General features: G+C 42.8%; 1 protein-coding gene across 2 annotated transcripts in view; it reads right to left on the reverse strand.

Annotated features, from left to right (window-relative positions):
• Positions 1 to 17,281, reverse strand: part of GLRB (glycine receptor beta) — a 227,905-nt gene that overhangs the window by 196,734 nt on the left and 13,890 nt on the right. The window contains exon 2 of one of the 2 annotated variants that reach the window (XM_078862958.1): positions 4,442 to 4,617. The exons of the other annotated variant lie outside the window; for it this stretch is intronic. Coding sequence (XP_078719084.1) covers positions 4,442 to 4,566 — 125 coding nt within the window. The 5' untranslated portion in view covers positions 4,567 to 4,617. The remainder of the gene's footprint in view (positions 1 to 4,441; positions 4,618 to 17,281) is intronic. 2 annotated transcript variants of the gene reach the window in all.

The following is a 17,281-nucleotide window of genomic DNA, read 5'->3' on the forward strand; positions in this document are numbered from 1 at the left end:
CCCCCTCTTGGTATCCCTAACCGGTCACGTGTCCTCCCGGGTCAACCAGAGTGCCATGGCCTCACACAACCTTACCCTTCGGTCGGCAACCACACACCCTGTCCTGTATGGCCGGCACTGCGCTTATAGCATGGTGCCATCCAGCACTATTATCCAGCGCACACCGTGCCCCTCTCGGGCCGGTACTACACCCACGACATGGTGGATCCAGTGATGTCGTTACATCGCACAACGTGCCCCTCTAGGGCCGGTACTGCACCCACATCGTGGTGACATCCAGCGATATCACTACACTTCTATTGTATAAATAAAGCATTCCCAGTTGTGCAAAGGGGAAAATGCTTGATTATGGCTTCATCGTGAATCTGCTGCATGAGCCCTCAATAGCTGGGATATGCCGCATAAAGTGAAAAACCAACTCTTTAATTGTTGTGTGTGTCTGTGTTTGAATATGTGTGGGGAGTGCTGGCGCACTGGTTAGCACGCTTCGCTACAAACCCGATGACACAAGTTCGATTTCCACTCATGGCCAATGACAGTGACGAATATTTTAACTGGTTCTGGGCCTCTCCTAGGTCGATTCAGCCTCAAATAAGTACCTGCTCTGGTGTGTAAACTTCCCCACTATCGAGACAAAGATGGCCGGGCGCGGTGCTGGCCACCCACCTTCTCATGTGCCATGCAGGCCTTCATTGATGCTCACAACCAGCACTTGCTCCAAGAGTCTGTTATGACTCCACGGGGGATCTTTATATTTTTCATTGTATGTGCGAGTGCAACCAACGATAACTTAATTGAGATAATGAAACTCATTACGTTGGAGAATGTAATTTTATCACTGGTTGGAGCCTAGAAATGAATCCCAGAGGTGCTGACCTCTTTGCCGAGCCTGGATCTCAGCCCCCCTGAGCCAGCCAGCCACTCACACGCATATCCAAAGTGTTCCCTGAGAAAAAAACATTTCTGCACCACGGCATTACGTGAAAAGTTGGGCTGGAAAATGTAACATCCCTTGTGGAACAGAGCGTCCACTGGTCGAGTACAAGACTCTGCCAGCAATTTAGAGTCTACATGGATTAATTGAGACTGCATCACGAGTGTGGGAGAGCAGACCAAAGTGCTGTATTGAGGGGCTTCTCTAGAGCTTCCTCTCGTGGAGCCTCTTCCACCAGCAGTAGCGTGAGTACATTGCAGGGCTGCTCCATCGCCTTCTTTTTTACCACCACATGATGAATGATCTCACGTGACCTTCAATTGCACACACGGTGTTGGAGTCACTGCGTCCTCCACTGCTGGCCCACATGACCTGCAGCCACTTAGATGACCCATAATGCGCTTTTGTTCAATGTCCGAGCTTTAGCCACATTGCGTTATTGACTACCTCTACACTCCGTTATCATCATTTGACCCGATTTGATAGAAACAAGTTAAGATTAGCGATGCTGACTCATGCTGCACACGTTGTACGAGAACACCTTGGTCAATCCACTGCAATATAATAGGAATAATAGGACCCCAGATAATAGGAGTATTACCGGGCCCTATAGCTCCCATGGATAATAGGATTTGCAGGATAATAACGTCGCAGGTAACAGGAGTTCTCATGTACACGAAAATGCATGTGCCTCCTGCCAAAAGATATTTGTATTAAGGTTTATTTTATTGTTACTCAGATTATCCCATTTAGCTAGTTTGCCAGCTCTTTTACAAGGTTGGATCTGTGTGGCGCGTGAGCACAGCAGCAACGGCAACAAAATAAATACAAACCATCAATATTGCGGAAAACGAGTACAGCATCCTTAAGGGATAGTGCACAACTCACAAGCGAGGTTAATAAAGGCCGTAAACGGAAACCTACGCGAATAAAACAACTGTGCATATGCAATATGAGAACAAGAGGCAGCAGAAACAAGTTAGGTACGGCTCGATAATTTAGTCTTTCAGTGACATAAAAAAAGCATGTGCAAGAGGCACGCAAAGAAGGTGAGTTACGGGAACAAATAATCTCTGCGTTTTGGTTTAATGGGGTAGTAGAGAGAAGGAGTGATGGGAGGGAACCAAGCTGCAGATGAGCGGACAAGGTTATTCCACAAACGTGGCGCAGCAAGACAGAGAGACTTTTTGTTTACCAAACAAAGTTTAAGCAATTGGAATTTTTAGTCGGTATAAGGAGGCACTTCTGAGGCTACAAGAGGGAGCTGGAGGAACTAAGTGGTACTTTAGGTAATTGGTTGTGGATTTGTTTAAGAGGACAGTTAGGACGAAGACAGCCCAGTGATGGTATCTCCGGATATAACTAAAAATAAACTATAAACTAAACAATTTTCATTTCACCAGGTAATGCCCACTGAGCTGTTTATTGCAGCCGAATACATTGAACGCACGTTTCTAAATGTGGAGAGAAAAACCGGAGTACCCGGATAAAGATCCACATGACCAAAGGGAGAACATACAAACTCCAAATATACAGGTGTCAGCGTCGGGATAAATATTTGGCATGTTTAAAAAGGGATGAAATCGTTTGATGTTCAAATGATCTGTTTCAGTTTAACACGTAGGCTTTCGCGACCAATATTATCCATAATAGACTTTTTTGGGTTAGATTGCGTAAATATAATTGTATTTGGCTGTCACCTGATGATTCTAGTTGTAATTACTGGCAAAACGTCGTACTCGAATTTTAAATGACGTGGGTGTACTCTCCAACACACCAGTGTGCTGTACTAGTAATGAATGGGCATATTTTGTTTACATGACAAACCTTACTAATTGGCTGTGTTTGAATGGTGTAGGGTTTAATGACACATAGGTATTTACGTGATCTGTTTCAATTTTCATGGCACAGATGTGACTGTGCAAGGTGGATGAAATAAACTTTTACTTTTAGATGACTCTTCTTTTTGTTATCAGTCTATGATCTAATAGGCACACATAATGAAGGAGACATATCAATTTATGTATCAATTCTCTAATAGAACTTACCATTTAACATGCCTTGACGTTTTTATTATTGTAAATAAGCATGCATCATGGCTCATTTGTGTGATGGAGACCGCCGATGTAAAAAATAATAATAATTAAAGTAATTTCCATTATGGACGTGGCATTTTCTTGGCAGTCACACTTTGCACGCTCACGCAACTGGGAACGGAGCCAAGATGTAGTTGCCAGATCTACTCAGGCAGGAAACCAATTAAAACCTCTCCCATTGCAAAGTGAATGCATGAATCAATTAAGGCTTCTGAGTTATTTGGTGTATTGTATGAGTTTGCTCTGGGGTAAAATTGTCAATATTAACAAGCTTAGTTTACAGTGCATAATTTACAGGTATACAAAATGTAACAATGGTAGAAATGCAGTGCTACACTTGTAGTTATGAAGAATATTAATATGAAGCGACCTGGCCACAAATGACACTCATTTGAGAGTCCTTGTAGGCAACGTATTTGTGTTTTTATGTGACTGTCCTTACGTAGGAATATGACTACGTGATCAAACACAAGTTCAAATTATGTACATAAAAAACAAGCATGCAGCAATGGTCATGTATGTTGGTAATCCTTAACGAGTTGTTGATATATTCCACATTCCCATGGCAGGGACGGTCTAAAAAATAATCGCTATTTGCTTCCACAAGGAATCCTAGCATAGACTATGGAGTGGAACAACATTTTTCAACCCCACTCAGAAATAAAAAGTTTGGTCCAGGAAACTACCCCGAGGCCCCAGTATTCACTGCGGTGGCGAGATATTAACTACCTCACCTGGTACAGAGGAGGTCGTGGGTTCGATCCTATCCTTAACGCCTGCATATTTGGAATTTGCGTGTTCTCCCAGTGGTCATGTGAATTTTTCTCTGGGTCCTCCGGTTTTCAGAAACATGCGTTTTGAGTACTTGGCTGCCACTATACATTCCCAGATGATAAGCCACTTCGTTGAGCCATCATTTGTGGCCAGGTCGCTTCTGAAAAAGAGCTGTATAGCTCAGTGGGCCTTTCTTGGTAAAATACATGTTTAGTTTAGTTTAGTTCCCAATGAAAAACATGGGTGATTTTGCCAATACAACCAACACATGAATTAGACCTAATATATATATTTAAGAATACAGGGCATGTAAATAGTGAATAATGGAGCACGAATGGCCTCTCCATGTGCACAGTGCTGCTGTCTTAGCACACCTGCAGGCACTTGCATGTGCGCCATGGCTCCCACAGACATCTCTTGTAAAATAGCCGGGCAACTGACTAAACGGGATCATCTGTGTAACAAATCAAATGCAGTTAAATACAAAAATCGTAATTTTCAGATTGTGGCAACAGCCAGTTCCTTCCATGTCATTAACAATGATCCAACACATAGTGCACAATTCACAGGGCTCTAAATACGAAACTTTACAGTTCTGCAATGAAATGCAATACAAAGTAAGTGGGGTTCAACTTACAAGGGGCAGTGGTCCAGTCCTTTGTTTTTGCCCTTGCCTTTCTTCACGTACTTCTTCACAGCATGAGATGCGTGCAGAAGCCCAAAGACCAGCACTGCCCAGATTAGTGCTCTCAGCACCGCCATCCTCTAGTGGACATCTAACGCACAGGATCATCCAGACAGGCTCAGGACCTCCTGCAAGAAGGAAAAAAAAGCATTGCAATGCCATTGTGAAGGTGCCATCCTTCATTGCTATTTCGCAGTTCAAGCAAACACTCAGGCCCTCACACACTTTCATCAAAGTCCCTGGGTCAACCTCCGCTAATGCAGAAGGGGCACCTTTTCTGGTGCCCCTGGAATATGGAAACGCCATTCCCCAGCCACCTGTGTTATTGACTTACTGTTCATGCCCAGTGTCAAGAATTGCTTCATCACTTCAGCCTATGACTGACTATTTCGTATCCAATGTGTATATATGTCGCCGTGTACACGATGTACATATTACACTGTTTCTGTGCAACATCTTGAGACGCACCTGTACGCAAACGCTATACAAATCCAAATTGCATTGTAATGCTTGACCCAGGATGACAAAGGGAGTGATTGTTGGCCCGATTATCGTCCAGTCACACTGGCAACTTTGCTCCAATGACAACTTAAATAATGCAGTGAATCGAGAGAAACATCGAGCAATGGCGAAACGGCTTCTGAGTTCTTCCCGCACATCTGAAAGTGCGCAATAACCCAGACGTTTATATCTCGAATTAAAGCTTTCGTGACTGAAGGAATTAATATTTTTGGGTCTTTCGGTAAAGTCACGTAAATAGGTTCAAAGAAAATAACAAAAAAATAACATAAAACTGCGACGTTTCGATCGCAACACAAGCGGTCGTCTTCAGGAAAAGGGGGGTTATCTTCCACGGCAAACTGCTTTCAAAGTCACTTCGCGCGCCGACTCCTTGGTTGTGGCGCTGTGATCTTCTATTAACATGCTAATCAGTCTTTAACATGCTAATTTTCACCTGGCAGCCCTTTGATTGGTGGAAAACCAACCACCGTCAGCTTGGCTGTTCACCACTTACAGTGAGAAAAAAAAGTACTTGATCCCTTGCTGATTTTGTACGTTTGCCCACTGACAAAGAAATGATCAGTCTATAATTTTAATGGTAGGTTTATTTGACCAGTGAGAGACAGAATAACAACAACAAAATCCAGAAAAACGCATGTCAAAAATGTTATAAATTGATTTGCATTTTAATGAGGGAAATAAGTATTTGACCCCCTCTCAATCAGAAAGATTTCTGGCTCCCAGGTGTCTTTTATACATGTAACGAGCTAAGATTAGGAGCACACTCTTAAAGGGAGTGCTTCTAGTCTCAGCTTGTTACCTGTATAAAAGACACCTGTTCACAGAAGCAATCAATCAATCAGATTCCAAACTCTCCACCATGGCCAAGACCAAAGAGCTCTCCAAAAATGTCAGGGACAAGATTGTAGACCTACACAAGGCTGGAATGGGCTAAAAGACCATCGCCAAACAGCTTGGTGAGAAGGTGACAACAGTTGGTGTGATTATTCGCAAATGGAAGAAACACAAAATAACTGTCAATCTCCCTCGGCCTGGGGCTCCTTGCAAGATCTCACCTCGTGGAGTTGCAATGACCATGAGAACGGTGAGGAATCAGCCCAGAACTACACGGGAGGATCTTGTCAATGATCTCAAGGCAGCTGCGACCATAGTCACCAAGAAAACAGTTGGTAACATACTACGCCGTGAAGGACTGAAATCCTCCAGCGTCCGCAAGGTCCCCCTGCTCAAGAAAGTACATATACATGCCCGTCTGAAGTTTGCCAATGAACAGCTGAATGATTCAGAGGACAACTGGGTGAAAGTGTTGTGGTCAGATGAGACCAAAATGGAGCTCTTTGGCATCAACTCAACTCGCCGTGTTTGGAGAAGGAGGAATGCTGCCTATGACCCCAAGAACACCATCCCCACCGTCAAACATGGAGGTGGAAACATTATGCTTTGGGGGTGTTTTTATGCTAAGGGGACAGGGCAACTTCACCACATCAAAGGGACGATGGACGGGGCCATGTACTGTCAAATCTTGGGTGAGAACCTCCTTCCCTCAGCCAGGGCATTGAAAATGGGTCGTGGATGGGTATTCCAGCATGACAATGACCCAAAACACACGGCCAAGGCAACAAAGGAGTGGCTCAAGAAGAAGCACATTAAGGTCCTGGAGTGGCCTAGCCAGTCTCCAGACCTTAATCCCATAGAAAATCGGTAGAGGGAGCTGAAGGTTCGAGTTGCCAAACGTCAGCCTCGAAACCTTAATGACTTGGAGAAGATCTGCAAAGAGGAGTGGGACAAAATCCCTCTTGAGATGTGTGCAAACCTGGTGGCCAACTACAAGAAACGTCTGACCTCTGTGATTGCGAACAAGGGTTTTGCCACCAAGTACTAAGTCATGTTTTGCAGAGGGGTCAAATACTTATTTCCCTCATTAAAATGCAAATCAATTTATAACATTTTTGAAATGCGTTTTTCTGGATTTTTTTTTATGTTATTCTGTCTCTCACTGTTCAAATAAACCTACCATTTAAATTATAGACTGATCATTTCTTTGTCAGTGGGCAAACGTCCAAAATCAGCAGGGGATCAAATACTTTTTCCCCTCACTGTACATTACACTGGTCAACAAAAAAAAAGTTTTTTCTGGCCTGGACTTTTGCAGCTGTTTTAGACTAAGTTCAGGGTGCTGATTCCAAATCTGATCTCAGATTTGCTCTATCACATCTCATTTTTATGCTATCGGCATACCCCATTTTCATTGATTTTACCCGAAATTAACTCTGTCACTCATGATTGCAAGTTGTTGCGAGTCAGTGACTGCTTTAGTGTTATAATATGGTGCTGTATTTTTAGGATAGTGTGTTTAAAATATCATTGTATGTAGATATCCACATTTATTTAATATTTTCTTCTGCAGTTTTTATTGAAAATGCAATATTTGATATCTCAAAAACCTGAAGTGATAGACAAAAACTGATGCCAGATTTGGAATCAGCACCCCAAAGTTACCTTAAAACCGTTGTAATACCTTATGCCAGAAAAAGTGTGTTGACCAGTGTTATCATTGGCTGTTGATATTTGGGTTACGCCCGTTTCAAACCGTTATAAAGAGTTTGCCTAGAAAGCTAACCTCCCTTTTCCTGAAGACGACTGTTTATGTTGTGATTGAAACGTCGTAGTTTTTTCTTATTTTTTATTATTTTTTTTGAAGCTATCTACGTGACTTTACCGAAGGACCCAAGAATAAGTAACCCAGACGTGCCACGGTTGTCTTAAATTGGCCCATTAAACTAAACTAAACCTTTATTTTATATTTTACCAGATAAGGCTCACTGAGTATACATTGATATTTATTTCAGAAGCGACCTGGCCACAAATGACAGCTCAACAAAGTTGCTTATCACATACAAATGTATTGCAGCCAATTCCTCTAAATGCACGTTTATAAATGTGGAGGGGAAAACTTGAGGACCCGGAGAAAAATCCATGCGACTATGGGGAGAACATGCAAACTCCAAATATACAGCAGGCATTAGGGTCGGGATCGAACCCATGACCTCCTTCATACCAGGCGAGGTGGTTAACATCTTGCCACCGTAGTGCCCCATTGACAAGGCCATGCTGAGCCACACTTCATCCTCATTAAACATAGGTACACGGGCACTATCCGGAGGAACTGCAGGGCAACGACATGTCGGTGTTATACGGCTAAATTACATAGCAGTGACAGAGCAATAACCATTAGACATGCGTGGTGAACCACAGAGTGACTGAGCAATGCCAGGGCTATGCTATTGCAATTGTTCTATTCTTGTCCAATGACAGTTTTTCTCTTGCTATATGACCTGTGTTGCGCTGAAAAGAAAATTAGGCTCATAAAAACGTGGAAGCATGTGAGAACTCCATTGAGATTGACAATATTATTGCAAGCGATTCCTGATTATGGTAGGGACAGTTGATATTCGATTTGTTTTTGGCGAGGCCACTTTGTAGATTCATGCCAAATATTATCGTCATTAACCCTCCACCACAAGAATTTTGGCGGAAAAATTGGCACGTAACCTAACCAGAAGATCCCGCCCGCCTACGTTTTAAAGTTAACATTTTATTTGCGGATGATTTTAAACTTTCAATTTCGGCTTGAAACACAACATACTCTATATCCCATTGTCGACCGGCACCGCAATTACTCTAACACCAATCCCTACAGAATCACAGTCAGCAGTGGGAGGCAGACTACTGTGCCCAGCTGACAGGGTGACAAGCCAGTGGCACAGCCATTCTGTGGATATTGATGCCACCCTCCTCGCGAATGGTTCTCATTGGTTGTTGGTTAGATTACTGATGCACAGTGGCTCTGCATTTATTCATGCTGTCATTAGTTACTGTTGCCACACTGTATGTAGTTCCTAAAACCCTTCTTTAACATGTATTTAACGCCACTGAATTGTTGCACTATAATTATATTAAACACTCAATTACTGGTTGTTGACTCAGCACTGAGGCGACTGTTTGTGAGCTACTGTGCGTTCAGTCATCAGCGTCATCGGGCAACCGTTTCATCTAGAATTCTAGATGAATTGAAAAAAATGGGTAATCACTAAAACTGTGAATTTTGTGTACATTATTTGTGAGTGTATATTAACCATATCTAAGCATTTTGGGGCTTCCCGGACAACCCTTGCTACCCACAGTAAATGCCCTCCTACAGCAAGCGCACACATACCTCAAGGTAATTCTCGATGGCAAACTTATTTATTTAGAACGGCGTTTTGTGTTTAGTTTGTTGTCTTTACCAACGCACCTCCGATTAGCACAGTTGGCTATTCGTATGGTGCGAAAGAAATTCAACATACGTATGTACGTACATCCAGATCAGGACTCAGGTTAACATTCCCATTGCAAACTTATATTCATTCCAACGTGGGAAGAAAAACACATCTAAATTATGCTGTCAACAAAGTGTGCTATTTTTACCTTAAATACTCCCTAATACAGATGGTAAAAAGTACACCATTGGGGTGCAGGTGATTGGAGCATACATTTCACTGCATGCACACTGGGTACAACACGGTAAGAGTTATGACATGTAGCAGAGCAACGTGGTCAGCAAAGCATTAAATCTGCGCATGTTAACCTTTTCAGAGACTCAAATGCAGAACAAATGTTTCTGAAAGATAACGTGATGAAAACTAGCACTGAGTACTGAGTATGTCAGAGAACAGCAGGCGCAAAATACAACATCGTAATGCTCAACAGATTATCGACTGGACGTTTTGCAATGTCTTCTGTTGTTGATTACACGGATAACTGTAATGCTGAAAGCATCATACGACAATAATGATATTTACAACTGTGTGAATTTATGTCCCTGCAATAAAGTTTTTCACCAAAATTAAATTTTCAGCAAAACTTGTTGTTTGCTGTCAATATTCAACACATAATTCAAGATCAAGACTGGGGTTCAAGCGGTTAACGTACCGATCACCCACTCATGATTGATAATTACAGAATTATAATGAAACCTGAGTAAGATGCTACATTTCTGCAACGAGGGACACTTCCAAACCAAGCATGTCTAGCCCTATAAGCTCAAAACCAAATCAAACTGTAGTTATTTGGATCATCCCACCAGGGGCGGTTTCTTCATTAGGGCGATTGGGCGACGCACCACCAATGTCATTCAACCACAGAGTCACGCTAGCCGTCACTGTGCCTCTGGATATAGTCCAATCAGCGTCATGCTACGTTCTGTGGAGTTCCGCCTCTTTTTGGGCGATTTCCCTCCAGCTGAGAATCGCCCCGAGTGGTCCCATAGACTTACATTCAAAGATGTTTTTTTTCGAACGGGGGTGCTGCAATGCATTCTCTATGGCTTCCGGGAGGGCTCGCCCTAACGTGCTTACGTCATCATACGTGCTTACGTCATCATACGTAAGCACGTTTCATCCAACAATATAATTTGTCGCCACCTAGTGGAATCTTTAATAAAATAAACTTGAGTGGTTTGTTTTAATAGTGAGTATAGAGACAAACAAGATGTATTGTAAGAGTCACTTTATTTTTCATTAATATTAAAGAAGTGAAGTTGCCTTTACATGCTTAAGCTGTTAATTTATCCATTGCATGGGTGGACCTTATCCTTATCAATCATCCAGACATTTGCCCCCCCTGAGAGATTTTGCAGGAGCCGCCACCATCAGTGTTATCGTCACTCCACCAAATAAGAACTATGACTTCGGTTTGACTGCTGTTCCTGCTCAGTATGGAATTGTGACCATATTCCCCGAAGTTTACTTTACCTTCCGGAAGACGTGTTTTAATCTTCCGCGCTACATCTCCCCAATTTAAAGAAGTGCGTTCACAATGATCTTTTGGAAGATGGATCTCCACTGTACGGGTATCGTTGTTGAAACAACGGTGCACTTAAAACAAATAAAATCTCTGCCTCTTTCCACCCGGAAATATATAAATGGGTACACCGTAGTGAGAAAATCGGCACGTGATGGGGTAACGTGTGGATACTCCTATCTTATCCAAGATGTTTGGCCAGTGTGGAATAGTCGGCTAATAAACCCTCGAGAGAGGCTCTCTACAGCTCTCTTAGTGAAGGCCCTTCCACCAGTGGCAACATGAGCAAAACCTTCAGGCGATACGACCATCTCTTATAATCTTCCTTACAATATTGGAAGCCACTGGAGCAATGCACTTTGTAACCTTGATTGAAAACCAATTTCTTTAGAACAGCTGTTTGTGTTTAGTTTGTTGTCCTTCCCAGCCCACCTCCGATTGTCACGGTTGGCTACGTATGGTGCGAAAGAAGTTCTACATCCATACATCTCTGTGCCATGTGCTCCAGTAAAAAAGAAAAAATCTCTCGATGTTGACAACCACCAGTCCAGCTCTCTTTTAGAGCTGGTTGCACATTCTCCTCTGCTGCATCCAGAGTCTGATACAGTGAGGGAGAAAGTATTTGATCACCTGCTGATTTTGTACGTTTGCCCACTGACAAAGAAATTATCAGTCTAGAATTTTAATGTTAGGTTAATTTGAACAGTGAGAGACAGAATAACAACAACAAAATCCAGAAAAACGCATGTCAAAAATGTTATAAATTGATTTGCATTTTAATAAGGGAAATAAATATTTGACCCCCTCTCAATCAGAAAGATTTCTGGCTCCCAGGTGTCTTTAATACAGGTAACGAGCTGAGATTAGGAGCACACTCTTAAAGGGAGTGCTCCTAATCTCAGCTTATTACCTGTATAAAAGACACCTTTTGAAGTAATCAATCAATCAGATTCCAAACTCTCCACCATGGCCAAGACCAAAGAGCTCTCCAAGGATGTCAGGGACAAGATTGTAGACCTACACAAGGCTGGATTGGGCTACAAGACCATTGCCAAGAAGCTTGGTGAAAAGGTGACAACAGTTGGTGCGATTATTCGCAAATGGAAGAAACACAAAATAATTGTCAATCTCCCTCGGCCTGGGGCTCCATGCAAGATCTCACCTCGTGGAGTTGCAATGATCATGAAAATGGTGAGGAATCAGCCCAGAACTACACGGGAGGATCTTGTCAATGATCTCAAGGCAGCTGGGACCATAGTCATCAAGAAAACAGTTGGTTACACACTACGCCGCGAAGGACTGAAATCTTGCAGTGCCCGCAAGGTCCCCCTGCTCAAGAAAGCACATATACATGCCCGTCTGAAGTTTGCCAATGAACATCTGAATGATTCAGAGGACAACTGAGTGAAAGTGTTGTGGTCAGATGAGACCAAAATGGAGCTCTTTGGCATCAACTCAACTTGCCGTGTTTGGAGGAGGAGGAATGCTGCCTATGACCCCAAGAACACCATCCCCACCGTCAAACATGGAGGTGGAAACATTATGCTTTGGGGGTGTTTTTCTGCTAAGGGGACAGGACAACTGCACCGCATCAAAGGGACGATGGACGGGGCCATATACCATCAAATCTTGGGTGAGAACCTCCTTCCCTCAGCCAGGGCATTGAAAATGGGTCGTGGATGGGTATTCCAGCATGACAATGACCCAAAACACACGGCCAAGGCAACAAATGAGTGGCTCAAGAAGAAGCACATTAAGGTCATGGAGTGACCTAGCCAGTCTCCAGACCTTAATCCCATAGAAAATATGTGGAGGGAGCTGAAGGTTCGAGTTGCCAAACGTCAGCCTCGAAACCTTAATGACTTGGAGAAGATCTGCAAAGAGGAGTGGGACAAAATCCCTCCTGAGATGTGTGCAAACCTGGTGGCCAACTAAAGAAACGTCTGACCTCTGTGATTGCCAACAAAAGTTTTGCCACCAAGTACTAAGTCATGTTTTGCAGAGGGGTCAAATACTTATTTCCCTCATTAAAATGCAAATCAATTCATAACATTTTTGACATGCGTTTTTCTGGATTTTTTTGTTATTATTCTGTCTCTCACTGTTCAAATAAACCTACTATTAAAATTATAGACTGATCATTTCTTCGTCAGTTGGCAAACGTACAAAATCAGCAGGGGATCAAATACTTTTTTCCCTCACTGTATGCTTTATCCTTGTTTTCAATGTTGCTAACACTCCAAACCTTCCTCCTTTCCCTCACATACAATGGATTGCCTACCCGTCTAATCAATGCCTTCTCTGTCATTCTTACTGCAGCGATGCCCTCAGGCTCATCTTTGTCACATACCTTTAGACCCTCCTGAACTATCCTTTCACCGTCTGTAATTTCCACAGAACGTGTCCTCCCACTGCTGTCCATTGATTTATAGATCGCCTATATTTAAATCAGGAGCCTATTGAGACTAGAAGTCTATTTTTCATGGGACGCCCGGCTCCATCACAAGATAATCGAATGCAAAAGCAGATTCCTGAGTGTAAAATAACAGCAACAATAATAATAATGCATTGTAGATTTTCTGAACCGGTCCTGGGCCTCCCCTATGTCGACTCAGCCTCAAATTAGTACCTGGTGCGATGTGTAATCATCGCCACTGGGGAGACAAAGGCAGCCAGGCGTTGTGCTGGTCGCCCACCCCCTCGTGTGCCATGCCGGCCTTTATAGGTGCTCGCTAAGAGCACTTTCCCCAACAGTTTGCCAAGGCTATACGGGAAGGTATTTGTCTTGCAATGGCTGAGCCCACACCACTATGCGCCCACATCGCGCGTTTAGCTGAATGCCAGACTGGATTCCCCATGACTACATTATACTCACAGTTGTTAAGTGAAACGAGTGACCACACGTGGCCTTGCTGTAACAAGTGTGCTCAGGACCATTCACTGTGGTGGAATTGTAATGTCACCATAAACGTAACCAATTTACCACGCTTTTCACGATAAGCATTGTGCTCGGTATACATTATTATACAATGTGGGTCTGTAAAACGTAAAAGTGCGGCCCTGCAAACAACTTTCTCACGCCACTGCTGCCAAAAGGGTGTTTATGAGAACATATTTTGGCCTGCCCTTCCATTGAAGATATACATTTCTATCATGCAGACATTTTCTTAGATTCTTGGGGGTGAAAAATCACACACAAACGTTGCAAGGCAATCAGAACCGGCGCCAACAATTGCCCAAGCTCTGGAGCCCTACATTTGGATGTTCGACCAACCGCATTAATGAATGATGTAACAAGGGGGAAACATATCTAGGAACAGACTGGAAAATGAACCATCTAACCATCTACCATCATCTAAGACATTGGCCATTGGAGTATAAACAGACGATGCTATTTATTATTTGTCAAGTCACATATTGTAAGGTTAAAGTGTCTCCCTCGTCCAAAGAGTAAGGGGTAGGTATCCTCTACATTGCTGAGTTTGAGTCAACATTCAGTTGGCAGACCCTGTGTCTCAATAGGATAGCCACTATAGAAAAAAAATAAACCTTAAATTTTACCAGAAGCAACCCGGCCACAAATGATAGCTCAACAAAGTGGCTTATCACGTGGACATTTATAGCTGCCATAATACTCTAAACGCATGTTTTAAATGTGGAGGGAAATAGCGGAGGACCCGAAGAAAAATCCATGCAACCCTTGGAGAGTGACATACAAACTCTAAATATGCAGCAGGCGTCAGGGTCGCGATCGAGCGAACGACCTACTGTATACCAGCCTTTTTAAAACATTAAAAGATGATGTCAGTGTTCCTAACAAAAGCTCATTCCTTCTCCTTCGCTCAAGTTCTGTCTTTTATTTTTCTCTCCATACATTATTTAAAGCATCCCCTCTGCTACAGGTACGTGTGCTTTGCCTTTGCTTCATTGGAAACGTCTGTTTAAATGTATTTATTTATATTTTGAAAAGAACATGGTATGACTTGATTAGTAGGCCCATCCTCCCTCCATTGTCACTAAGGCTCTACCTCTTTGGTGGATGTTGAGAGGTTGTCCCATGGATAGACCAATTTCCATTACAGGAATATGGAATTTCCACCACTGCCTCAGGACTACAAAGAGAGAAAAGCACCAGTCATGTCTGTTTTAATGATAGAAGATTTATGTGCAGCCCTGCAATTACTCATGCCACTGCTGGCAGAAGGGCTTCCGTTCGAGCAAACTCTAGAAAGCCACTGTTATTTTGAGGGACCCTGCCACGCTGATTAGGCATTTGGAAGAGGTAGATATGCCCACACTTTACCCCACCATAACTAAGTCTGGTGCACACATTCATACCGCTTGGTGAGCAGAGGCGGGAGGGATTGAATACGCTTTCACCGTTGTTTCAACTGCCGCACTGGGAGATGGTTAAACCACGCCAGCATCCCATTTATGCACCGTACAAGGGTACAGCAAATGGATTGTATCATTCGACAAATGTGCATGTGTGCGCATGTGTCTGCTCTCTGACGTTGAAGAAATAACGCTGGGGTATGGGCCTTTCCGATCAATGCTTTCTGACACGTTATATTCAACATGGCAGCCTTGTCAACATTGCCCAGCAGTCTTTGTTTCAATATTGCAAGTCCAAAATAACACTTATGCCACGCACAAAGATCCCCCCCCCCCTATAGCCTATTAACAGGCTGTTAGGGCAAGTGCAGTTAGCAAGCTCCTATTTAGGTTGTGTGGCCAGCACCACCGAATAACTGACGTTTACCCACTGCACCCTGTTACTCATTTTCAGCCGAGTTGATCTAGGGGAGATCCAGAATCAGTTATAATATTCGCCACTGAAGTTGGTCGTGACTGGGGATCGACCTCGGGTCGCCTGGTTCATATGCTGCACCACCGCTTATCAGTGCGTGCGTATGCAGATGCCTTTCGTCACAAATAAGACAAGTAAAAATCACGCAACACAATCAAACTGGGTGGTGTCACGGCGAGACTACCGCACTCACAACCACTTGAACGTCGGCATTCTAATGCTGGTCTGGCGTTGACTGTGCTCAATGATCTCCATCATTTGTTTTGTTTAGTTAAGGCAAATTGTTGCCATGATTTTCTACCCACACTCCCATCGGCAAAACATTATGCCAGATGAGCAGTCAGCGTTATGACCCCCAGTGTTTAGTGCGACAATATTAACTAAAAACTCATCTGCATAAACAGCTAGAGGGCCATGGTTGATTGTGTTTTCTAACCTAAAATCCACTATCTGGCAATACATATAGCTACGGTGTAATATTCAATGAGTGCTACTAAACAAATATAATAAGCACTGGAAAGCATACTCTGGAAAGCACATTATCAGGATTACTAAAGGACATGCTACCTCTTTGTTTAATCGTATGAATGTATGATATGTAGAAATGGTCTAAAAATATCAAGGTTAATGCTTTATATTTGAATTCCCTGTAGTATTAAAGTACCGGATCTGTGAGCTGGATATTTATGAAATGACACGACTGTATATTGCAATGGCGTATGCAATGCATGCTTTGAACACAACAATAAAAAGTCACGATTAAATTCCATGTGCCTCACCTTATATTGCGTTTCACGGCACGAATACTAATCTGACATTCCGACAACATATCTTCTGAAAGGGGAGAGAAGAATATGAAATTGCTGTTCATATAGGGTCATGGAGACAAACTCAAAACTAGAGCATTAATCTCGGGCATCTACACAAAAACGTAAATGGGTCTGAGCAGCGCATTTCAATTTGGATGAATGCATTATATGTTGTATAACATTTTGAATTACATATCTAGAAAGGCAGAACAGTTACACTCACAATTACATGTAATGGTGGTTTAATTTAAGGATTTTACAATACACACCAAAGAGCAATTCAACGAGATGAATCTTGTTCTTGAAAATGTATTTTTTCATCTTTTTCAAATAATGTTTGCCTTTATCACAGTGTGTTTTAATTGTGTTATTGGTGTCATGTCATGAAAGGCAGAAGGCACATGTAAATCCCACATAACGGCCCACAGAAGTGGCATTTTTTGTCCTCATTCGCACAGGAAGGAAGTGGACTTCGACATTTGCTCTACGCGTTCTTCAGTGAGATTTCGCCAAAACCCATTGCAAAATTAAGTTTAATTAAACAAATGTGCCTACCGTGGTTTTTGTATGCAGCCATTGATGGCCGTGCTGAGACCCGAAACGCGCTTCTCTTGCGGATTAATCATGAATCACTCCCAAGACTCAAACCCAGGCGATCAGCGTTGCTGACTCAGCACTCTGCGCCAAATCAGCTGTCTTAAAATGCAGTATAATAACTAATACACAATGTGTATGAGCCCAGATCTGTCTGGTTTACATTTCTTCAAAATGGCCACCAAACTGAATTGGACGGAGCACTTGTTCATTTGA

The sequence above is a fragment of the Lampetra fluviatilis genome, chromosome 15 (assembly GCF_964198595.1).
Source record: "Lampetra fluviatilis chromosome 15, kcLamFluv1.1, whole genome shotgun sequence".
NCBI classification, from domain to species: domain Eukaryota; kingdom Metazoa; phylum Chordata; class Hyperoartia; order Petromyzontiformes; family Petromyzontidae; genus Lampetra; species Lampetra fluviatilis.